At 36.5% G+C, this 25,049-nt stretch overlaps 3 protein-coding genes and 1 long non-coding RNA gene across 4 annotated transcripts; 1 reads left to right on the top strand and 3 right to left on the bottom strand.

The window, feature by feature from the left end:
- Positions 1–1,393: 1,393 nt before the first annotated feature.
- Positions 1,394–4,417, bottom strand: LOC130717351 (UPF0235 protein At5g63440). Its single transcript, XM_057567554.1, has 5 exons — positions 4,195–4,417; positions 3,741–4,106; positions 2,305–2,393; positions 1,978–2,046; positions 1,394–1,829 (listed from the first exon to the last, which is right to left on the bottom strand). Exons 1-5 carry the CDS (start codon positions 4,307–4,309, stop codon positions 1,770–1,772), a joined length of 699 nt encoding a protein of 232 aa, XP_057423537.1. The 5' UTR covers positions 4,310–4,417; the 3' UTR covers positions 1,394–1,769.
- Positions 4,418–5,578: 1,161 nt separating this feature from the next.
- LOC130720317 (protein LAZY 1-like) lies at positions 5,579–7,625 on the bottom strand. The gene is made up of 5 exons (XM_057570946.1): positions 7,509–7,625; positions 7,338–7,407; positions 6,280–7,073; positions 5,963–6,188; positions 5,579–5,794 (listed from the first exon to the last, which is right to left on the bottom strand). The coding sequence occupies exons 1-5, from the start codon at positions 7,512–7,514 to the stop codon at positions 5,775–5,777; spliced, it is 1,116 nt and encodes a 371-aa protein (XP_057426929.1). The 5' UTR covers positions 7,515–7,625; the 3' UTR covers positions 5,579–5,774.
- A 12,707-nt stretch (positions 7,626–20,332) lies between these two features.
- On the bottom strand, positions 20,333–22,320 carry LOC130718641 (photosynthetic NDH subunit of lumenal location 5, chloroplastic). Its single transcript, XM_057569259.1, has 4 exons — positions 22,055–22,320; positions 21,488–21,980; positions 21,266–21,351; positions 20,333–20,801 (listed from the first exon to the last, which is right to left on the bottom strand). The coding sequence occupies exons 1-4, from the start codon at positions 22,091–22,093 to the stop codon at positions 20,649–20,651; spliced, it is 771 nt and encodes a 256-aa protein (XP_057425242.1). The 5' UTR covers positions 22,094–22,320; the 3' UTR covers positions 20,333–20,648.
- Positions 22,321–23,266: 946 nt separating this feature from the next.
- Positions 23,267–23,945, top strand: LOC130718642 (uncharacterized). The gene is made up of 3 exons (XR_009012749.1): positions 23,267–23,356; positions 23,462–23,729; positions 23,861–23,945. It is a non-coding gene; the product is annotated as an uncharacterized LOC130718642 (long non-coding RNA).
- The last annotated feature ends 1,104 nt before the right edge of the window (positions 23,946–25,049 follow it).

Consider the following 25,049-nt stretch of genomic DNA (forward strand, 5'->3'; position numbering starts at 1 on the left):
GTTAGAATTACACTCCACCCCATTCTTATCTAAAATCTACATCCCACCCCATTTTATATAGAGGCAAATTTAGTGACAAAAAATATTTTTCATTAATAATTAGTTATTATTTAAATTGTTAATCAATAATTTCAAAAAAAAAATCAATATAATCCAATAAATTTAAAAATGAAAACATCACAATCCTCCTCATTCTCTCAATCGCGTTTTTCCTCCGTAAATTCATAATGCAAATTATGCAATAGCACACCTGCCCGATTTACAAACCATATCTCGAACATAGTGAAACATGCTTGTGTTTTCATATTTGGTAATAATTCAATTTTAATCAAAATAATCTCTTTATACCTCCAATTTTCAAAATTGGGTTGTAGGCCAAAAAAGCAACACAAATGGGTGAAGAAAATAGAGAAACAAAATTATGAAAATATGAAGTGAATCTGAGGTTATTAGAGCCCAACGAGGCGGTGGAGCATCGTTTTTAACAAAATCCAACAATATCTAAGACCAACAGAGCGTTCGCTCACAACTTCAAGGGGTGAAATTCACAAGAAGTAGTTGAACAAGTGGCTTTAGGGATGTGCGATTCACGTTCTGGGGTTCAGGTTGCAACAAAACTTTGAGGCATGGAGGTGCCATGGGGTTTCACATTGTGGGACAGTGGAGCCGTGTTAAAGGGAGTAAAGGCTTGGTGGTGGCCGTTTGTGGTGAGAAATATGATTTGGAGATAGATGGGACGTGGACTTAACAGACAGAGTGAATGGTTTTTTTAAATTTAATTCAGTAAAATTATTTTCATAAATTAATGTATGATAGTGTATATGCATTAAATTTATTTAAATTTTTACTAATTAGTAATTAGTTTTTAGTAGTGAGGAATTTGTTTTCGTCACTAAAATTTGCCTTTATAAAAAATGGGGTGGAGTGTAGATTTTTTAAAAAAATGAGGTGGAGTGTCATTCTTGCAAATCTTGAGGGGGTGAGTGTATTTTACTCTAGATATAATGAAAAAAATGGAGTTTTCAAAATGAAAAAAAAATCTTATAAAACACTTTTTTTGGTACAATCTTATAAAACATTTTGAAGAAAAGTATCGATAATCGAATTTGGATCATCTCATTTATTAATCTCACATGACCATGTCGAATTTGGATCCCCTCATGCGTTAATCTCACATGATCATGTCAGATTTGGATCCCCTCATGTGTTATTTCACATAACATGATCATGTGAAAAATCTGGACCTTTAATTCATACTTTTTTGTAAACAAGTTTTTTAAAGTTTAAAAACACATACTAATCTAAAACACAAACAATGTGGCACAAGTTAGGATGTATGGTAACACTTATCTTCAACGAAAACTGAATAATAAGGAGAACCAAAGAGGCTCAATATCTTCAAAGAGATATAAAAACTCGTAATTAACAAATGCTACCACCATTTAGCATTTGATCAACTATCGAACCAGCTGTTAACATGTAGTCAGTTGGTGACAGACATCAAGGTTTTTCAACAATGTAGCTTTTTAACAGTTTTACACATTAACATACATCTCATTTTGGTTCAACAACTCAGTTGCTGATTGATGAACGATTATAGAAATAGTTTGTCTAATAGATCCCCAATATCACGGTCAGGGGTGCACCTTGTCCATATCCTCTGAACGAAATTCAAACCTTAAACTCATTTTTAATGTATTCATTTGCACAAGAATCTTCACGTCACAGAAGCCAGATCACAATGCATAATAAACGCTAAAACAACAGCATTAAGGTTGCACAGCCTCCAAAAGTTTTTCATAAACTTGTCTAGCAGTCAGATCCTCCACCTGAAACGGTGGTCCATGGTGAGAATTGATTAAACATGGTACATCATATCATAGAGAACTAGAAATATTTTTGGTTTTTCCTCTAATGCAAATTTATATGAATGTGGATGCTTAATTTGAAGGTAAGCTAGAGAGTGATGCAACTCACCACAAGAAGCTTTGACTTATTATTCCATCCTCTCTGAAGAGTCATTTGACTCAATCTTAAACCCAAAACCTGTGTCAAAAAAGCGTAGTCATTTGTTGTTAGTGCTAACTGTCTTTGGCCAGAGGAAGAAGATGGAGCAAAGAGACATGATGCCAGATGCACAAGGGAATTGAGGGAGGATAATTTGCAGGCAACCTTGCTCTTATGAACAAAGAGGTTGTTTACGCGACAAGATCCCACTACTATGGCGTCACAAGGAATATCCTTAACGTTGAGCAGAAAGCTCACCGCTCACACAAAAGAGAAACAAAGAGGATAGAAATATACTTTTCCCATAAATTCCAAAAGTTCATTGTTAGCTTCTCCACGAGCAGCGGGAGCAGCTACGGTGACCCGAACATCATCTGCATTTACTCCTGACACAAAAAACAGAATATAAGTTTATTATAGATGAAAAAAGTCTAACTAACTTATAGCTTAATTTGTACATAGATTGAATGATATGATAACATAATATAATATAGGCTTAATTGCACTTTTAGTCCTCCAACTTTGGCCTTTCTGCGAAAATCGTCCCCAAACTTCAAAATTAGCAAAAAACGACCCTGAAGTTTACACCCGGTTGCAAAATTGGTTTTCCGTCCAACTTCCGTCCAAAATCTAACTGAAAATGATGACATGACATTTCTAAATTAATTTTAACTTAAAAAAATAATTTTTTAATTAAATAACTATTAGTCAGTTGCATTTTTAGTCCCCCACTCTATACCCACCACTCCTCCTCCCCTCCTCATTCCACACTTTCTCCATCTTCATCAGTACAAATCCAGAAAATTTGTAACTACTAAAATTAAAACCATCCCCATCTCCATTTTCATCAATTATTGTTCATCTTCATCAAACCCCCCTCCCAGCAGCACCACCACCGCCACCCCCCCTCACCGAACACCACCACCAGCTCCTCTAAAACCCCCCAAAACCCATCTTTCACACACACAGATCTAAGGTGTCTGGCCCTCTTTCTTCCTTCTCAAATCCAAGCCCCAACCCATGAAGCCAAATCAAACAGAAGACGAAGCCAATCCAAACAAATCTAGACCCAAATCATAAAAAGGAGGTTGAAGCATAGGTGACGAAGTGGCTCGAGCAGAGATCCATTCTGTTATTGGATTTTGGATTTGTAGTTCCTCTTTCATCTCTATCTGATTGACACTTTAGGGATTTGGTTGAGGGAATTGGGGCTTTATTCATCTCCTGCTTCTGGTTTGAGTTTTGGGCAAGTCTAGTATGGTGCAATTGAGGTTTTCTGGTTTGAGGATGAAGGTGATGAAAATCTTAGGGAAAGAGGTTGATGAAAATGCTCACTGTAATGTTGTAACGGATTATCTCTGTCACTAGTCCCAAAAATTAAAAAAATTCTATTTCTTAATTAAAATATTATTAAATAATACCACGTCAGCAATCTGTTAGGTTTTGGACGGAAGTTGGACGGAAAACCAAAAGTGCAATCGTGTATAAACTTCAGGGTCATTTTTTGCTAATTTTGAAGTTTGGGGACGATTTTCGCAGGAAGGCCAAAGTTGGGGGACCAAAAGTGCAATTAAGCCTATAATATATTATCAAGAATGAATCATGTACAATGATCAAATTCAAGCTCTAACTATTGTGCTATCTATCACTGTTCACTATGGGTGCAGGCAGAAACATGAAGTGAAGCAGCTAAGATAAGAATAAATGGAAGGAAAAGAGAGAGTTACACTAACGGGTGATTGCGGAACGTTGTGCACGATCGTCGACTTCTATAGCAACCTGAACAAGTCCACCTTCAAGGTGGGATATACAGGGAGGGACGGGAGCATCCTGAGGGTTGGTTTCAGCAGCAACAGTGCTGAGGGCACCGTCAAGGACATATATGAAAGAGGAAGAATCGAAGTCGTGTTCAGCGCGATAGCAAACAAAGAGGGCACAGCCGATGCAGTTCATGCGGAATTGTTTCTCGACCTTGCCTTGGGGTCGCTTTAAGACAACTTTGCCTGCTTCGTGAATGTTGAATCTGGCAAGATGTTTGGTCTTGTCCAGGACGTAAGATCTGTCGGTTTTTCTTCTGGGCATTTTCTGTAACTGGGTATCTGTGTGGTGTTGAGAAATTGAAATTGAAATTGAAATTGAGAAATTGAAACTGAAGAAATTGAAATCAAACGTAACAATACCCTATACCAGTTATGAGCACATGGGATCCGCAGTGTTTGCAATAATAGACAAAGAGATCAGAGTGAGGACCCTCCGGAGCTGCATCCTCGCTTGAGTATGTGTGAGTTGTTCTCTTCGGCATAGCCTCTCCTCTCCTCTATTCTTCTTCCCTCTTCCCTCTTCCCTCTTCCCTGCCCTTTCAACTCCCTATACCTTGGGCCTGTATCACCAACCCAACCATGTTAACTTGGGCCTGCGCTACTGCCACCTCACCTGGGGAGTATTACTATAATATTATTTTTAAAATTAGCTTCAATTTTCATAATTCTAAAAAATTAAATATAATCAATTACACTTTCACAACTTAAACTTTCCAAAGGTAAAAGTCTACACTTTTTATTTTTCTTCGGAAAAAAGGTTACATCTAGATCATTTCCGACTTTCACTGAAACTCACATTTTTTTATTTTTTTATTATTAAAATTAATTAAGCCTTTTTTAAAGAAATTTTTAATTAAGCTTAAGTTAGAGATAACATTATGATATGAGTGCGGTTGGGGGAAAGTGTGCGGTAAAGTGTGTTGTCGGTCCAAACTTCAATTATCATTAAAATGTCACTTGGAATGTTGCTCCGCAGTAGGGAGTCTTCTGCAAGTCGCATTACCGGTCAATAACCTTCTTTTGGAAGCTGTCGAGATGGGGAACCCTTCCCTCATTCTATTATATTTTTCGCTTCAATCAATGATGAGATATTAAGGATAAAAAGATTTTGATTAAAAAATTTAATTAAGAAATGAATAATGTTACATACACACCTCTCTTTGAGGTGTAAGAGGTGGAATGGGGAGAGAGATAGGAAGAAAGAAAAAAGTAAGAGAGAGAAAGTATGGGATGTGATAGATGATAAGAGGAGAGAGATAGAAACAAAAAAAGGTGGAAATGAAGTGTTTTAAAAATGAGGTGTGTATATATCATTACTGTTAAGAAATTTGGATTAGGTCTCCATTGTTTTAAAAAAATTGGTTTTGGTCCCTTAATGAAACACATGGCGTGTCGTCCTGTCGTCGCACTCCTGGCAAGTCATCGGAGTTCTTTTTTTGGTGAGGACCAACCCCAGCTATTTCCCGAAGTTTGAGGGTGTATTTCGGAAGATTTTCCGGCAATTGATAAAAATCAAAACTCGCTCAAAGTTCAAGAACGAAAAACTTATTTAACCCTTAAATTAAATGTCTTTGAGTAGCTTATACGTTACAATCTTATGTTACATCACCTTTGTATGATGAATTAAATTATCACCATTCTAATATATAAGAGAGTAGATTGATGAATAGGTTGGCGAGGTGATTCAGCTGTTTTAAAAACACAAGATGTTTCAATTTTGAAATTCACGCACTACATGGTTTCTCCTGTTGTACTTGCACATGCAAAATGATGCTTCAGATTGAAACCATACATACATATATAATTGACATACAAATGATATATAATATGTTTAATACTTGCTCCTCGATCGCAAATTAGAGAAAATCTTACAAATTAACACATTATTAATTTCTGAGGACGATATAGCTTAAAAACAGCTCAATTTCTTCCTTTGCGGCCTCCTAGCTAGAGCTCCAAGACCAAGTCTGCAATTATAAAAAGCAAAATCTGAGCCAGGTACAGTATTTATAGGCATGTATCACACATATTACTCAAATTAAAAGGAACTATTGGCCTTAATTGTTATCATGCATATTCATGGAAATCCATTTGGAGTACTGTTCTGTATCGAGAGTAATGTTGTGCTTGCTTACAATCCGAATCAGTTTTGATCCAGTGCTCCCTATTCTCTGATGAATCTTCAATGCCAAGGCTAAACTGGAGTACTGGATTTGATTGGCTCTTGTTGCTTTCCTTTGGAACTAATGCTTCAAATTTGTTATGGCCTCCGTCCACATTGATTGTTTTCTTTTTACACTCATTCTTTGGTTCAGCTGCTGAATTTTCAGGGTGAACTTTCCTGTGGAACATATGGAGAATCTACAACCCGACCACAAATTATTCAATGACTAGAAGAACCATAACGATCGAATATCACATTATTATGGAATTTACAAGTGTATGTACGTACCTTACGCAATTTTGTGTCTGCTGAATTAGCTGAATCAACAGGTCCACCGTTATTTGAGGAGGAGTTTCGGGAACAAGTATGGAGCAATATTTTTTTTTTTAGCTTCTTTCTTACCAGATGCAGGGCAGATTTATCTTCTTTTTCACTGATTTTATCACCCTTTTCATTAATCTCCTGGTCTGCTAGTTTGCTTCTCTGAAATAGCTCCCCAAGTGATGTCCTACTCTTTGCTGGTACTACTTTTGGTAATTCAATGGAAGCTGATCCAAAAAGATAACCCTGAAGTGGACAAATTGAAGAAGTTCCAATATTACCAGAATTACCTTCCATCATATTCATTGGCTTTCCGCTCAATGATATCATGCTTCCATGACTACTTCTCCCTGCAGTACTGCTACTTACATGGCTATTTCTGGCAGAATTAATACACTCATCATCTCCAAGAACTTTCTCGAGCTCATCATTGATCAGCTTCAATTCATTCTCAGTCACTTCATCTTCCTTTTCAGTAATTATATTCTCAACACAGATATTGCCAAATGTTGGTGTTGCTGATGGATCAGTACTGCACCCAAGCCCAAGAGTTCCAATTGCGAGGAACCCATGGAAAAGCTCATACATAGCACCATCTTCCTCATACACGTACTCATCATCTTCTACTCTTGCATCTGCAGCTTCCTGACCACTGAAAGATTTTCTAAGGCTGTGCTCTTTCTCAATTTGTTGGACATGTTTGCTCCCAAAGTTCGGTTTCAGATGGTAACTGCGTTCATCAATTTCATGTCCTGCCTTCCCTGAAAGATAATTACAAGATTATTGTCCTACCTTGGGTAGTTTACTATTAATAGGCTATACCAATATTTATTTATGGTGATACACACATTAAATTAAATTGATTTCAGAGTTCTCGTGAACTTGATAATTTCAAGGTACGTAGTGACATACATCAATGATCAAGTCATGTAATATTTAGTTAGACATGCAGTTAGTTAAATTAATTATGTACTTTTGGTGGCCCATAAAAAATGTATTATGCCAGCAGCATATATATAACTTACCAATAACCAAGTGATCTTTAAACGGTTCAGTGCTATTCTGGCGAAATTTTCTGTGCATCCATCCAAGTAACTGCAGCAAAGTGATCAGAGATTGCATATATTAACCAACTCAGAAGAGCATGTAGACAGTCGAATTTGGTTCTGCAAGGCATGCTTGAAAATGGATCTTACCTTCATCTTTTGAGCTTTGATTGCGTGAATTCTGAGGATAAAATAAGCGAAGGAACTCTATTTCATAAGATCGATCATCTTCCACAAATTAAAGCTACTCATGTCTCTAAAGAGCTAACACGAGAAAAACATAGAGATACTTACAAACATATATTGTTTCTTATCCTATGTCAACATGCACTCAAGTAGCTAGCCTAATGGTTAGTGGGTCCTCAACAATGTTTATCTGATCATGTGCAAGGTTGACATAACACTGATGAGGCTTATAATTTATATTCATGATTTGGTGTATTATTAATAAACAAAAATGATTTGTAGACATTCTACAGACAATTAGAACGATAAAAAAGGAAGAAAAAAATGAAGTAATTAATGTGATATATGATAGAAGTAAGAGATAGAGAGAATTCGGGATATTTGATAAAGGTATGCATATGCACTATTTGTACGGTGGTGGAAGCAAAGGAAGGAGCTGCCACTGCTAGCTAGAACCACCACCGACGAGGCTAACTGCGGCTGAAGAGAGCTTGGATGAAGCAAAAAGGGCTAAAAAGATTTAGGGTTAATGAATTCTTTTTATTATGGTTGAGTGTTTCTGAAATCTTATTTTAGGTTTTTTTTATTTTTTTTATTTCAAAAACAATTAAAAAATATTAATAGTTGGGGGATAAAATGCAAAATTAAGAAATTTAGGGACTCAAATTTGGAATATAAAATTTACTGATCAAACAAATAACATATACACGAAGCATCGCTGCTACTCAAAATACAACCTGCAATTTTAAGTTTAACAAGAAATTGCAGAGAAGTTGCAGAGAAAGGTAAGAGAGAGATAACAGAAACGGTGCTTGATTCAATTCACTGAATGACTGAATGAATACAATGTACAATGGATAAGGATTATATACAGAGGGTGAAAGAGTAAAGTTAGCTAACTAACCAGCTAACTAACCTAACCAACTTGAGTAACCAATCCTAACTAACCCAGCTAAACTAAGGTAAAAGCTGAAAGGTTAGTATTATTATTATTTACTATCTATTAGCCCCCCGCAAACTGGAGAGTGTATGTTAAACAATCCCAGTTTGGAGAAAATGTGACGAAAAGGAGCTGGACTCAATGGTTTTGTGAAGATATCCGCAAGCTGAAAGGAAGAAGCAACCGGAAGAAGATGCACAAGGCCTTGTTTGAGCTTCTCGCGAACTATGTGACAATCTAGCTCGATGTGCTTTGTTCTTTCATGAAAGCTTGGGTTGTGTGCTATATGAATAGCAGACTGATTATCACAAAACATGGAGACAGGTGCTGTTGGTTGAGCTTGTAAATCATGCAACAAGTAACTGAGCCATTGAACCTCACAAACCGTGGCTGCCATGGCCCGGTATTCTGCTTCACAGGATGATCGGGAAGTGGTAGTTTGCTTCTTGGATCGCCATGACACCAAGGAAGAACCCAGAAACATACAATAGCCTGTGATAGACTTGCGAGTGTCCACACACCCTGCCCAGTCAGAATCACTAAATGCTGTGAGAGTAGTGGAGGAATCAGCAGGGTAAAAAAGACCACAGCCAGGATTAAGTTTGATGTAACGAAGAACCCGCTGAGCAGCAGCTTCATGAACATCAGTTGGAGCTGATAAGAATTGGCTCAATTGATTGACCACATAAGCAATATCAGGCCTGGTAGTTGTAAGGTAGAGCAATCTACCAATAAGCCTTCTATAAGAGCCAATATCTGTAAGAGGAGTCCCTGATGCAGTGCCTAGCTTCTGGGAGCTATCCATAGGAGTAGTAGTAGGCTTGCTTCCTAGCAATCCTGAGTCTGATAACAATTCAAGAGCATATTTTCTCTGATTCAAAACAATTCCAGCCTTTGATCTTGCAATTTCAAGGCCCAGGAAGAATTTAGCCTCACCCAAATCCTTGATACGAAATTGAGAGTGTAAAGATTGCTTGACTAACTGGATTTCACTGAGATCATTGCCTGCTAATAAAACATCATCAACATAGAGCAATAGAGCTGTGAATGAACCTGCATCAGTCTTCTTAATATATAGTGTATGATCAGCTGAGCTCTGTGTAAATCCCAGTGTTTGGAGAGCCTGACATAGGGTAGTATACCACTGCCTACTGGCTTGCTTGAGGCCATAAAGAGATTTCTGAAGAAGACAAACTTGATTTGATTTGTCAGTATGCATTCCTTGAGGTAAGCACATATATATTTCTTCATCTAGCCTGGCATGTAAAAATGCATTATCTACATCCAGCTGATGAAGAAACCAGTTGTTGGATGATGCAAGAGCTAGTAAGACCCGAAGAGTGGTCATCTTGGCCACAGGAGAGAAGGTGTCAAAGAAATCAATGCCTTCTATTTGGGTATAGCCTTTCACAACTAACCGTGCCTTGTATCTATCAATAGTACCATCTTGCTTATACTTGATTCTGTAAACCCATTTACACCCAATTGGTGTTTTATCAGGAGGTTTATCCACAAGAATCCAAGTCTGATTTCTCTCTAATGCCTCAATTTCTTGATCCATAGCCTTCCTCCAACATTCATGCTTTACTGCTTCTGTGTATCTTGTAGGCTCAATAGCAGTAGTGATGTTCATGACAAAACTATGGTAAGAAGGAGTCAGGTTATTATAGGATAAGACTTTGGACAGGGGATAGGATGTACCTTTGCTTGATGGTATGGATGGCACAGCTGTAGAGGCAGTCAGAGTACAGTGATAATCCTGTAAGTAAGAGGGTGGTTTTCTTACTCTATGAGAAACCCTTTGGGTAATAGCTTGAGAAGGATCTGCAGAGAATCCTGAGATAGGAGCTGGTGATGGCATATTTGGTTCAGGTGGAGCAGGGAGTATGTAATCAAAAATATCATTTGCTGAAAATGTTGGCTGAGGAAAGTCATGGGACTGAGATGTATTGTCAATAGGAGACTTTGCATAATAAGGAAATATGTTCTCATGAAATACTACATTTCTGGAGATGGAAATGTTGTGAGTTTGGAGATCATATACTAAGTATCCTTTGGTTCCTGACTTGAACCCGAGGAAAACACATTTGTGGGCTCGAGGGTCAAACTTTGTTCTGTGGCTAGCAAGGGTTGAAGCAAAACAAAGGGATCCAAAGACCTTTAAATGAGACAAATCTGGTAACACTTTATAGAGTAGCTGAAAAGGACATTTATTATCTAACACAGGTGTAGGTAATCTATTTATGAGGAAAATAGCATGGGCAATAGCATGAGCCCAGAAGATTTTAGGAAGGTGGGCTTGAAATAACAATGCACGAGCCACATTGAGAATGTGTTGATGTTTCCTCTCAACAATTGAATTTTGTTGAGGGGTTTCAACACAAGAGGTTTGATGAATTATACCTTTCTCAGCATAAAAGTGACTCAATGCAAATTCTTTCCCATTGTCACTTCTAATGACTTTCACAGTGGTTTCAAATTGATTAACTACCATAGCACAGAAATCCTGAACAAGGGTTTTAACTTCTGCTTTTGACTTTAGTAAATAAACCCAAGTGTATCTTGAATAGTCATCTACTATAGTCAAAAAATAAGAAAAGCCATGCAAAGACATAACAGAAACTGGGCCCCAAATATCAACATGTATTAATTGGAAAATAGTGGTAGATACAGTGGTACTGAGTGGAAAACTCAATCGTTTTTGCTTAGCTACAGGACAAACATCACAAACATGAGCTTTACTACAATGTACATATGGAAATAGCTCATTTATTGAATGACCCTTAACAAGTGAGGGATGACCTAACCTATAATGCCACAAATTGTGTGCATTTGACTCAAAACTACTAACTAGACTTTGAGTAGAGGATGAATTTACAGAGGCTGGGACAGAATTACTAGCTGTAACTGAGTTCCTGTTGAAGATGTAGAGACCCTTGACTGCCCTAACTGTGTCAAGCATTCTAGCCATATCTTTTGATGTTTGTGAAACTAAAATATGCAAGGCAGGCTTTAGCCGACAAGAAGAGATCTCTAGCTCGCACTGAGAGGCATATTCATCTCCACTTAATCTTTTCGTCATTGAACTTAACATAAATGCCAAACTCACATGTGGTAGTTTTGCATGTGCCATGTTGTAACATTTCATTTTTTGTGGTCATGCCATTTAGCTTTATTGAAGCATGTGGGCACAAACATATTTGCCCTGAGTCGTCGGGGCCTGAAACTACTGTATGACTCCAACTTGGATCTCATAATATAATTAAGAATACCATGTGGAGATGTAATGACAACCAATACAAATATATAAAAAAGTCATGCTTTCCCTCACAATTAGCAACAACAACAAAAAACCATGTTTCCATCTTCTAAATTTAAGTGACTTATTGTAACCTACTTGTGGATATGATGAAGGATACGTTTGATACCGCATATTTGTATTTTTTTGTTGTCCTTGGTTGGTTAAGACGACGTGAGAGAAGGTTGCCTCACACTACTAGAAAAAAGACTTTTCACATCAGGGTTTTCACATCGGTTAATCAATTACCTGATGTAAAAGATAACGCGGTGGCAATATTGAAATTATAGTGAACTTTTATGATAGTTTTCACATCAATTGGAAATATGTCTGATGTGAAAAGTAATTAGGAAACACTTTTTACAACGGTTGTTAGAATAAGCGATGTGAAAGCTAAATGCGGTGGCATTTTTGAAATTTTAATGAAATACTTTTTACATCGGTTATAATATAAGCGATGTAAAAAGTCCATCTTTTCTTTAGTTTTCATATCGGTTATAATCGGTTATAATATAACCGATGTGAAAAGTCTCTGTTTTTTAGTTTTCACATCTGTTTTATTATAACTGTTGTGAAAGATCACTCTTTTTTTTAATTTTTACACGGGATACAAAGAATAGTATTCTTTCAAAGCTTTCTTCCTCTTTCACCGTTGAAAACCTAAGTCGCCTACGCTCTTGCTCCTCTTTCGCCGTTGCTCGCCGTCGCTCGCCGTCGCTTGTGCGTTGTGCAGGTCCTGTTTCGCCGTTGTTCGCCGTCGCTAGCTCACCGTTCACCTCACTCTCATTCTCTCTCAGTCTCGCCGTTGTTCCGCAGTCGCTCGTCGTCGCTCGTGCAGCTCTGTGGTCCACTTTGATTCCTTGCGTTAAGGTGCGTTGCTTTCTTGTTCTTTGTTTCATGGATTGGAGCATATTGTTTGATATGGGTTTTGAAGTTTGCAGTGTTCATGTGAGGTGAACGGTGACCTGGTTACAGATGAAACGGTAGGAGTGTAGGATGGTAATGTCGGAGATGTTAAGAATGTGGGTGGGGGTGACATAGACATGCACTTGCTGACACCAAAAAGTTGACCCTTTTGGGCTGTGATGAGATGAGAAGAACATGTTCTATTCCCCTTCTATTTCATTACATGGAAAACATGGAATCATTCACCATAGATTTTGTGAGTCTTTGAAAACTCTGAAACACTCTGCTAAGTGCTTCCTACCCCTTTCATTGACTCTGATGAGATATCAATTATTGGAAAAAGAAGAATACATCACTCACTTCATTTTCTGATTGACACAATTGGCACCCAGATCAGTGATTGAACCAGCTCAAAGAAGCAGTCAAGGCGTGTTATTTTTTCTAATTTATAAACTTTTTTTGCTGGCTTTGAAGGTGACCCAGTTGGGAATTCAAGATAAACTTGTGATTTAATGCATGTCCATTTGAGTATTGGATTGGTTTTTGTTGTAGCTGTGTAAGATTCCTTTGTTGGTGTGTTGAATTTGTCATGGATCATGGTGTTTCCTTTTGTGAATTACTTGTTGGATTTCAATCATTTTATTCTGATAGACCAAGCTTTTTAATTCTCAATATCCTCATTCATTTTCTTATGTCAGGTTTTCTAATCAAAACATTTCATCTCTTTTCGTAGTTTCCTTAGTTTGGGACTATACTATTTCAGATTTTGTATGTTGTTTTATTTAGGGACAGAGTGTGACTGGGAGGACTCAAGCTTTTTTGTTTGCATCAAATTTTGCAGAATACTCGAGCGTTATGCATTGATTTGATTCCTTCTATTCATGATTGAAACTCAACTGAAGTGATCCACTCTTAGTTTGAGCTCTGAGGTTTAACTGAAGCCGACCAATATCTAAACTTAACGGGTTCCTTTATTCGGCTGAGTATGGCGGAGAGCCAAGATCAACTAGAGATCAAGTTTCGATTGAGTGACGGGTCGGATATTGGCCCCAAAAGTTTTGCTGCTGCTACTAGAATTGCAGCACTGAAAGAAAGTATTCTTGCTCAATGGCCGAAAGGTTAGCTTTTGCTGTCTTTCTTTAATTTTTTGCATATCTTTTTGCTCTTCTTATGAATACTAAGATATCTCAATGTGAGGAAGTGTTATGTTTTCCCGTTTATCATGACTCGTGAACGTTGTGCTGCAAATTATGAAAGATTGGTGGTTGGGTGGAGTGAATCACATGGAGGTAAAGGACCATTATGTGGATGTATTGACATATAGAAGGGATATATTGAGATAGAAGAAGTCATGATTGACTTGATTTGAGTATATGGTTGCAGATCATGCTTGTGATAATGCACTAGGGATGTAGTTCATTCTTGTGATCAGAATTGAGAGCAATGAATGAACAGTATGCTGGCTATATCAAAGACAGACAGAATTTTCATTTAATGTAATCTTGTGACTTTTAAGTGTGTCAGAGATATAATGTCCTGCAGATTCTTGTGCATAAGTGTTGAGACTTGAGCATGTCTTTGTGTTGTACCATAGTTTAGTTAGCTCCCTTCTTTCATAGAGAAATTGAGTAGGCTTTGCATTAATAGAAAGACATTTTCATCATAAAAAGGCACTCTTTAGGGATTCACAAATTGTATAAAAAGTCTAAGCTGACAAGATCTGGAATGTAGCAAGTGAAGCAAAGTAGAGAAGATGTGTTTGTGTTAATATTATAGGATCCAATTGAATTGATTAGGTCATATTTTGAACCAATGGTAGTTGTTGGTTCAAGTGGTACATGCTTGATTCCCCTTGAGCAAGGTGTCGGGTTCAAGTCTTATGTATGAAAAAACTCTGCTTAGAGAGCCTCACAAGGATGTAGATGTTCATGGCTCGAGCAGAATTGACTCCTGTGGAGAATACATGTGTTAGATCAGATATCTCTCTTAAAAAGTAGTTAGCTAAACTTATATTTCTTCTCTTTTATACCATGCTGTCTGCCTGTTCCTCCTTGAGAGGTTCAAGATTGATGCCTTCTAAGTGTTGGTGCACTTACCACATGACATTACTTTCTCAAATCCATAAATGAATTTTGAAAAATTAAGGTAGTTTACTGGTTTTTATTCCTTATTAGTTTCTCTAGAGTATTATTTGCAGCTAAGTGTCCATGTCATATGCCTTTCATGGACCTTATCATATGTGTTCACATACTAATATATTTACAGCCATGCATTTAAATGTTTGTGTAATTTGGTTCAATATATTATGAGGTCTCACTCTAAACATTTTGCCATACATTTTAGCAATATATGAGATGTAAGATTGTGTTTCTGTTTTGAAGACAAGGAGTATGGCCCAAAAACTGTAAAAGATGTGAAGTTAATTAATGCCGGAAAAATATTGGAGAACAGAACAGTGGGGGAATGCCAGAGTCCATTGTGAAATCCCCCTGGTGGAGCTATGGCGCTATATTATTATGTCCTTTTACACTAAAATGTATAACTTACTTCGATGATAGTTTTTTATATAGAGCTATGGCGGTTTATCAATTGGCTGAGGGTAATAAAAAAAAGACTCAATGGCTTCATCCCAAAGTAAGTGTAGTGTAGATTATGGTTGCGTCTTGATGTTGCTGTTTATACTACTTAACACTGGCTGTAATATGTACTGTTTTGATATATATTCAGTGTATAAAAATCTATTCATTTGTAGGCAAGGTTGCAGCCTAATTTATGCTTATGGTGCTGGTGGCTTTCCTGCTTGGGGCATTAATTTGCTGAACTGTTGCTGTTTTGCCGAATTGTTGCTGTGTTGCTGTTTAACTATTTTGTCATAATTTCATGAGTTGTTGCTGTTTAACTACATTTAAAGAACTAGAATTGCTGAATTGTTCTAGTTCTTTTTAGGCTATTATGGTTTTTTTTATTTCCTGGGACCTTGGATGTTTAACTCACTTGAGAGAGTGTGTTCTCAAGATCTCTTTTTATTTTAATAAATTTTCATTAAAAAAAATATGTATATTCAGGTCAAATTCGTGTAAAAAAAAAATAAAATGGTTGAGCATTTACATCGGTTTTTAGTCTAACCGATGTGAAAAGTATATCTTTCACATCGGTTTTTTGTGTAACCGATGTGAAAAGTATACATTTCACATCGGTTTTTTGTCTAACCGATGTGAAAAGTATACCTTTCACATCGGTTGGCTGACTGAACCGATGTGAAATGTACAATTTTCACATCGGTTGGCTTACTCAACCGATGTGAAATGTTTACTTTTCACATCGGTTGGCTGGCTGAACCAATGTGAAAGGTATACATTTCACATCGGTTGACTGACTGACCCGATGTGAAAAGTGTACATTTCACATCAGTTGGTTGACTTAACCGATGTGAAAGGTATACCTTTCACATCGGTTATAAACCCGATGTGAAAAGGTTAGGAGATACCACATCAACATTGTTTACATCGGATAAAAACCGATGTTAAAACTCAAAAATACCCGATGTGAAAACTAGTTTTTCTAGTAGTGTCAATTCCTCAAATATTTGGGAGATTTTGACATTTTAATTTATAGCACATTATTTATCATGCAAGCTCGCAGTCTGACAAAAATGGAAGTCACACTCTTTCAACGACATCAAGTGTTCATAAAGGGTAAACCTTGATGCATGTTAAGAGAGATAAACAAGTGATGTAATAGGTAATGTTATAGGAAATGTAGATAGATAAGAAGTAAAATAAGTGAAAATAAAATATAAAAAAATTTGAAGTGCGAATATATTAAAATTTAGGCTAAAAAGCACTTTTGGCCCCTGATGTTTTAAGTTTGTGCAAATTATGCCCATATTCTATTTTTGTCGACGTTTCTACCCTCATGTTTTCAAACAGTGCACCGTCTACCCCTCCGTCACTCAAGCTTTCTCAGGAGAGGTTCCTGAGTGGATTGGAGAGATGAAGAGGAGTATATGAAGTTGATGATGATTAAGGAAATGATATCAATTAAATTTGCTTGATGTATATATCAATTATGTATGTAACTGAACTGGTTAAATGCATGTTTTGCTACTTACAGGTCTTAAGTTTGAATCTCCCATGCCCAATTTTTCCAATTTCACTTGTAATTTCCATGTGACAGATCCAAATAATATAAAAAAAAAAAGTCAAATCAGCCCATTTCGTTAGTTTTTTAACGTGTCTGAGTGACGGAGGGGTTGACAGTGCACTATTTGAAAACATAAGGGGTAGAAACATCGACAAAAATAGAGTAGGGGCATAATTTGCAAAAACTTGAAACATCAGGGGCCAAAAGTGCTTTTTAACCTAAAATTTAACTTCCTAAGTGAAATTAATGCATAACTTATCTAATATCTATAACAACATTGTATGTTCAAAAACTCTAACTCGTTCAGGTTTTGGGTAAAAAATAACATGAAACTGTAACGGCTTAAAGCATCTCCAATGCTAGTTAATTTTTAAAGGTGAATTCTTAAGCACTATGCGTGTGGGTTCGTACTATATACCACATATGCTTAAGCAATTCTTAAGTCACTTTTGCATATTTCGCTCCAACCACAAATTCTTAACTTTGAGTTCTTAGCACTATTCATTTGGTCACACTACACCACATTATTTATACTTTTTATTTACATAAAGTAATAAAACAAAACTCATAAAATAATAAAGTAATTTGGATGAGAGAGAAAAAAAATTATTTTATGCTAAGAACTCATAAAGCAAAGTTGCTTATATAAAAAGTAAAAACTAGTTCATATTTTTAAGAACTAAGAATTTCACCTCAACTATCTTCAATGCTTAAGAACCTAGTTCTTAGAAGAACCTAGTTCTTAGTTCTTAGCTTAAGAACTAGCATTGGAGATGCTCTTATCAGGTAATTATGAGTTAATATCTTTTTATATTATTAAAATACATAAACTAACTCATAATTACCCGCACTTATAATTACCCGCACTTGTTACGATTTGATATTATAAAATTTATAATTGAGAATACTTTTGTTTAACTTAAATATGTTTTTGATATGTAAAAATGTATGTTTAACCTTTTATTCATTTCAACAAAAAAAACCTTTTATTTATTCTTAGTACGCAAGTGATTAAGGGGAACTTCAAGCTGTTTGCGGAAGTGGAGATCCTACTCAGATTGGTCATACCCAGTTTCCTCTATACAATTGTTCACATTATTCCTTACGTCGTAGTTGCTTTAACTGATGAAAGTGACCAGACAAGGAGCACTCTTCCATGCATTCAACCAACTTCATTGTCAGATTATCTTTTTTTTTTCCTTGCTTTCTTTGTGCCAGCTCGTATGGCAATCGGGAGAACAAGTATATAAAATCCCACATAAACAAACCAGCCTACTCAATATTAATTATTTCAAATATTGATGATCCCTTCAAATTTGCCAAAAGATGAAGAATTAATGGAATGGAGCTTCACTTACAGGATTATAAAGCATCAAACAAAAATAACTTCAAACATTGTATTAACTTCTTATATCACAAAAAATAAGAAGAAAATAAGATACCAAATCACAGGAGGATTTCAAAATGGAGATGGGGAAGTTATTAGATTTTTTTTTTTATAGGCGGGGAAGTTATTAGATGATAAGATTCAATTAGATAGTTCGTACTTAGTAGTTAGTTTACCTATTGTTCTGTCAAAAAAAAAAATAGTTTAACTATTGTTAGATGATCAGTTAGTCAGTTTTCCTGCTCTTTTTTTTTTGTCAATGGTTTTCCTACTGTTAGTGAAGTAATGCAAAATATAACCTTTCTCTTCCGCATTTCTTCTCTTTCCTGGAGATGTTCTCTTTCTTCCATGGCATCCTCCGCCATACTATGCCAAGTATGCCCACTACTGTAGTGTCTCCTCTACGCCTGTTCTTCCTCATCATTGTTCTTCTCATGATTACTACATTCATGAAAATCCTTCTTTGATTCAAATCATACCTGTTCTCGAAGGTCCCAATTAGCATGACTGGGCTTGTGTAATGACAATGTCTCTTCAAATGAAGAACAAATTTGGGTTTCATTCAAACACAATTTCACCTCCAAACAAAAGCCAGAAGATCATACAATGGTTTAGAATTTGTAATGACTGATTTTTATCACCCAAACGATATTCTTCACCAACTTTCTTGTGTTGAAACCACCCCTTAACAGAATCAGGTGGTTGAGAGAAAACACCGACACATTTTAAAGATAGCTAGGTCTATCATGTTTCATTATCATTTGCCAGTTCATTTTTGGTCTTATGCTATCATTCATGTTATCCACCTCATTAATATTCTACCATCCAAGAAACTTCATTCACTCTCACCCTATTCTACCCTTCATGATAAAAATCCTGAGATCCATTCTCTTAGAATTTTGGGTTCCTTATGTTATGCTACTACAAACACAGCTCAAAGGATAGAGTTTCAGCCAAGGGCTAGGAAGTGAGTTGTTTTGGGGATCAAAGAGGGCATTAAGGGATATCTTACCCTTGATCCTCATACCAGGGAGATTTTTCTTTCAAGGCATGTAGTTTTTTATGAGAATGTATTTCTTTTCTTTGGAACTAATTGTGATCACAACAGGGATGTCTTTCCCATGTTTCCTTTACCCACAGGCCACATCTCATAGCAGTTCTGTATCACCCCTTATTGACTGCCCTGCATCTAATACTCGTATTCCCATTTCAATTTATCAGCCTTCACCACAATCTTCTTTACCTGATCAATCTCCACAATCAGCAGTGCTTTCTTCCAATCCATTAGCATAAGAAATAATGTGAAACAGAGGTAGTGATTTGAATGAACAACGAAACAGTTGTAACTTGTAATTGTAACTATTTATACGTAAGTGAAGCTTGATCATCAAGCCTTCACTGTAATATTTTTTTAAGTGAAACTTACAAGCGACTCATCATTCAATCATCCAAAGGACCCAACGCTCGAGCACACACCAGCATTTCTAACAATAAAATCCCTTTTATTAGAAGGTCTCTGGGAACAATTTAATACAACCTGATTCCATAAACGACGATGAATTTTCACAAGCTACTATGATCCATTAGGTGCTCTAAATATTTAATATGTACAATGAAAATTATAGGAGACATTGGATAGAATAGAAGTAAGAATGTACCGTGAGAAAGTTACAATTTAGAACATTACTATTTTTTAACTCTATACAGCATTTTTCCATAGACAAAGCATGCATCAACTGTAAAAATAGGATAACAAACATATGAAGTTCTAAATTTCAGTATTTTTGGGGCAGGGGGACAGAGTTGCAAGTGCAAGCACTAGGTAGGAAGAGGAGTATACGAGACCGATGAGTAGGTCATAGATGAACCTAACATCAGCATCACACTCCAATCTTACAGGCTGCAGCAAGTGCTAATTTAGCTAGATGCTTTCAAATTTAAAAATCAATCTATCTAAATGGGTATCACCTTGAAAAAAAAATTGACAGGATATCCTCAGAAAGAGTAAGAACTCTTTAATTTGAAAACATAAAATGACATTCTTCACAGGCTAAAAAATGAAATTTGATTAATGATACGCTAGAATTGCGCAGAGAAAGTCTAAGACAATTCAATTGCAATGATACTCAATATTTTATTATTAAATTTGTAAAAGACTCCTGGAATTCCTTCACCATTAAATTCCACACAAAAACAACTCTTTAGCCAAATGATACCATTCAGATTCAAGCTGGCACCAACTCAAACTATAATGCTACTAGAATACAATAGATGCTTAAAGTTTATAGGTTCAGTATGAAAAGAAAATGGACAGAACTCGTCTTGGAATAGTCAAACAAAAAATTCCAGAAAGCAGGAGTTGCGTATACCCCCCTCCTCAATAGGAAGAAACACTAGAAGTCAGGACCCAAAAAATACATGAGAACAACTTTAAGCAATTGGAAGCTCACCAGAGTCAATGATAACCACTCTCTTTCTAGGACGGTCACCACGATCTGTTTCCTGTGACTCAATCAACCTAACAATGTCGATGCCTTCCAAAACTTGGCCAAATACAACATGCCTCTGATCCAGCCATGGTGTCTGTCAATTCATCAGACATGTTTATTAGGTCAAAACCAAGGATTATAAACAAATTCCCCTTAGTTCACTAGATACTAAGAGGTTTTAACTTGTCATCATAAACACTAATCAATCTCAGTGACTCAGTGTAGGAATAATGTGGTAATCTAATTACAATCTAAATTAAAAAGTGCTGTTTTTTAAATATGAGACTTTCACATCTGAGTATGAAATCAATGATCTTTGTAAGTGTAGAGAAAAATGTGCAAATGTCAGCTAACACTGAAAATCAGGCTTATTTAACCTGCATAGAGAAAAGACAGTTGATACCAGTAGCATAACGAAAATGTATGTCATTTTCATAGGCAGGAAGCCAGGAACCTTAAGAGTTGAAACAGACATTTAGTTAGGAATATAGCATATTTATTTCATAATCAACCAGAAAAAGCATGGACTAAAAGAAGTAGTTAAGAAGAGAAATATACCTTGACAGTGCAAATGAAAAACTGGCTCCCGTTTGTGTTTGGACCTGCATTTGCCATGCTAACAACTCCAGGTCCAGTATGAGACACTAGAGAGAGACATTATACATATTGATATCAGTAGTATATTTGCAATAACTAGGACTTAAACTAAATTAGGCGGTGAGTTTAGTTAAATTAAAAGAAGCAAAATAAATAAATAAATAAATAAAGTGACATACATACATTTAAAATTCTCATCTTTAAAAGTACGGCCATATATACTTTTGCCTCCAGTTCCATTTCCTTTGTCAAAGTCTCCTCCTTGAATCATGAAATCCTTGATGACACGATGGAAGGTGGAGCCCTTGTAACCAAAGCCCTTCTTACCGGTACAAAGGGCACGGAAGTTCTCAGCAGTTTGGGGCACATCGTCACCGAAGAGTCCAATGACAATCCTTCCAGCAAGCTTCCCAACTGGGTTTCCAATACTGATATCAAAGTATACTTTGTGAGTCACTTTTGACTGTAGACCAGCTCCTGCTGCTTCCTCTGATTCTGAAGAAAAACCACCACTACCACTGGCCCTCACTACTACCGAATCCGCTCTTGTTTTTGTTAATGCAGGAGGAGCAGCAGGACAACAAACATTCATCATCTTCACGCGCCTACCAAACCCTACGAACTGAATGTTAGGGTTCAAAGCTCTGCTGATTCCGTCTCTTTCTGGAACATTTAACTGACCATTCAAAACAAAGACACAGTCATCAATCATCAGTATCGAAGATTCATTTCAAAAAACTAATTACCTACCAGTGATAATAGTGCTGTTGTTGCAGCCGCCATTGCCATCGTCCGTCAACACCCACCCCACTCCTCCGCTCCAGTGCTCTGGATGGATGGATGAATGGATTGATAGATAGATAGATATTATCGAGGATGCTCTATCAGCCCGGCCTTGCACTGCCCTATCTGTTTGGATTAACTATCCAATTACTTTATGTTTTGTTTTGAAAATGGGAGGAGAAAATAATAGTATAAAGAGAAACAAAATATGAAACAATATAAACCAAAATTATGAGATGAATTTCAAGTTGCTGGGATTAAGAGAAAAAAATATATAACGAGAGAAAAATGGAGTTAAATTTAGGTAATTTATCCGGCACTCATCTAAAAAGTAAAGGAGTTTCATCCTCTTTTGTTTTTGTTTCTCACGTTTTTTGTCATAATAAGTTTTATCATTTATGGCTTATCAAACAAAAAAATAAGTTTTATCATTTACTCCCTCCGTTCCTATACTGTCAATTTTGAAGAATTTTTTTATTCCTATTTAATTGTTTACTTAGCATTTTAAAAGAGCATTAAATGATATTTTTACAACAAATGCTCTTGTCATTACAATAAATGAGGAGAGATAACACATGCTTTAAAGGGTAAAACAGAAAAATAACTCTCACTTTTTTTAAAAAGTCAACAAAAATAATCACACCCTTAATATGTGTGTCTCCACTCAAGAATGAGAAGGATGGGGAAAAGCATAAGAGAATTACTATTCAACTTGACCAAGATGGGTACACTCAATGTTCAATGCTTATTCACATTTAATCCATCTTTATTATTATGAAATCGGTTTTATATTTTCCCATTTTTTTGAATAGGGTTCGGGTTGAATGCGCCTTTTTTGGCAAGTATGTTGCTGAAGTCGTAGGTTATCTTGCATCGGGAGATGCAACAAATGATGTTGTGGTTGTGCAATGTGCAAAGATCAAGCCCTTTAAAGGTATTTTAAAGTTTGATTTGGTGTCGAATAATCAAAATATAGTTGGTGGTGTTTTTTTTCCTTAATCATAATTTTTTACGGGTAAGACAAGTCTCCAAAATGTTTATGAGGCTACAAGGGTTCTTTTTAATCCTCTCATACAAGAAGCTGCCCCTCTCCGAGCTCGGTGAGTTTTATTCTGATTTTTAAATCTCTTTCATTTTTTTTTATCTATAACTAACTAAAGCTAGAGGGTTTTGGGTACTGTTCATCAAAAGAAATCTGCAAGGGCCGGGTCAAGGGTCGGGTCTTGGAGCGGTTTTTCCGATACCTATGCAGGATGTCTGAAAACGTAGGTACGGAGTATCTTCTCTGCAGATTACAAATCTGCTGCAATCTTCCCCTCTTCCCCATTTACCCCCCTTTTCTCATCTTCTTTCTTTGTCAAATGCGCATGGCAGCTATAAAAACCCAAACGGTGATCAGCCATTGGCACCGCTTGAGTCATGAGTAATCCCTCCGATAGACTTCTCGAAACACCCATCTTTTGTTAAGGTTTTGGTGTCATGGCTTCGTTGTCTCGAAATACCGAGATTTGCCTCTATTCTTCCCTCTCTGTTGTGCTTCCCTTTCAATAGCCGCCGCCCCACTTCACCGGAGAACCGACAAACACCCCCTTCAACAACCGCAAGCATCCCCGACGACACAACCACCGCAAAACCCAGTTTGGTAAGTTTCCCGGTGACCCTCAATCACGATTTCTCTTTCCTTTTGTAATGTGATACTCTCTTTCCATTTCAATTTCTTAATAGCACATGCAAGAAAGGTCGATGTTAAAGTTTTCATTTTTTGACAAACAGCAAGAGGTGATCCCCTACAGTGTCAAGGTGAATGCTCCTAATGGTGTTGATGTTAATGTCTCACCAAAGCAAGCTTGTGTTCAGTTCTAAGAACAAGACACAGGCTTTTGAGGTCACTCTCACTACAGTTGGGTATGGTGGTTCTCAGAGTTTTGGGTCCATTGAGTGGAGTGATGGAAGTTACCGTGTGAAGAGCCCAATTGCTGTGAGATTTGGCAGTGGATCCTCATCATCATCCATGTGAATTGCACTCAAGAATCAAGATTGTTGCTGTGGAAACACGTCTTACACAGGTTATGGGTTCAATGTCAGCCTCTTTGGAATTTTAATTTTAGCCTATTGTACAAAGTACTACAAACTACAAAATATTTATTATGTATGGTGGTATTCTCAATGATGTTTCATACAGTTGTACTCTAGATTAATCTGAAATAGTTGTTGAAGGTCTTATAATAATTTATGGGGTTAAAATAGAATCTTGCATAAAATGTATGCGGATAATTCGGGTGTTGCATATTGATCTCATCTGATATGTTGGTGTATCATGTAAAACAAGATGTAAGATGTATATCAGTACATCATGGCACCTGAATTTCAAGATGTAAGATGCTTAGCCACTTAGGTCATGTTATTGATTGAGCAACCCGCACATCATATGTTTCTCAGACTAGCAAAGTAGCTATGACTTTATCCAAACCCTCCTCCTTTCAGTTTCTTCATTTCTCTTTTTAGTGTCCCTCGATGACTAACAAAACATTATGAACTTCCACAAATGTTTCCAGTTTGTCTCCTCATTCTCTTCAAATTGTGTAGTATGTTATTTGGAGTTGATCTTAACTTCTTCCTTTTTAGTTTCTTTGCCACTATACATTTCTTATGTGCACTATGAGAACCTATTCATCTTCTTTCCACTTTTTCTGGTCTAAAGTAAGTTACTTATCATGTTAATTAGTCATAGAGTACTTATTGTACTATTATTTATTTTTGTCTTCAAATTTTATATAGATATTATAAAAATTGATGTCCCCTTTAGAGCAGTTTGATTATTCTAACACATTAATTTATGGTCATTTTCAGGGACTCTTTTTGCTCTCTTCCTTTTCATTTAGGCAATGCTTGGTATCACAAGGATGAAATTGTTTTGAGAATCCCAATTTTTTACATGGCTGGCGGGGTTGTGGGTGTTGAT

The sequence above is a fragment of the Lotus japonicus genome, chromosome 5 (assembly GCF_012489685.1).
Source record: "Lotus japonicus ecotype B-129 chromosome 5, LjGifu_v1.2".
NCBI classification, from domain to species: Eukaryota; Viridiplantae; Streptophyta; class Magnoliopsida; order Fabales; family Fabaceae; genus Lotus; species Lotus japonicus.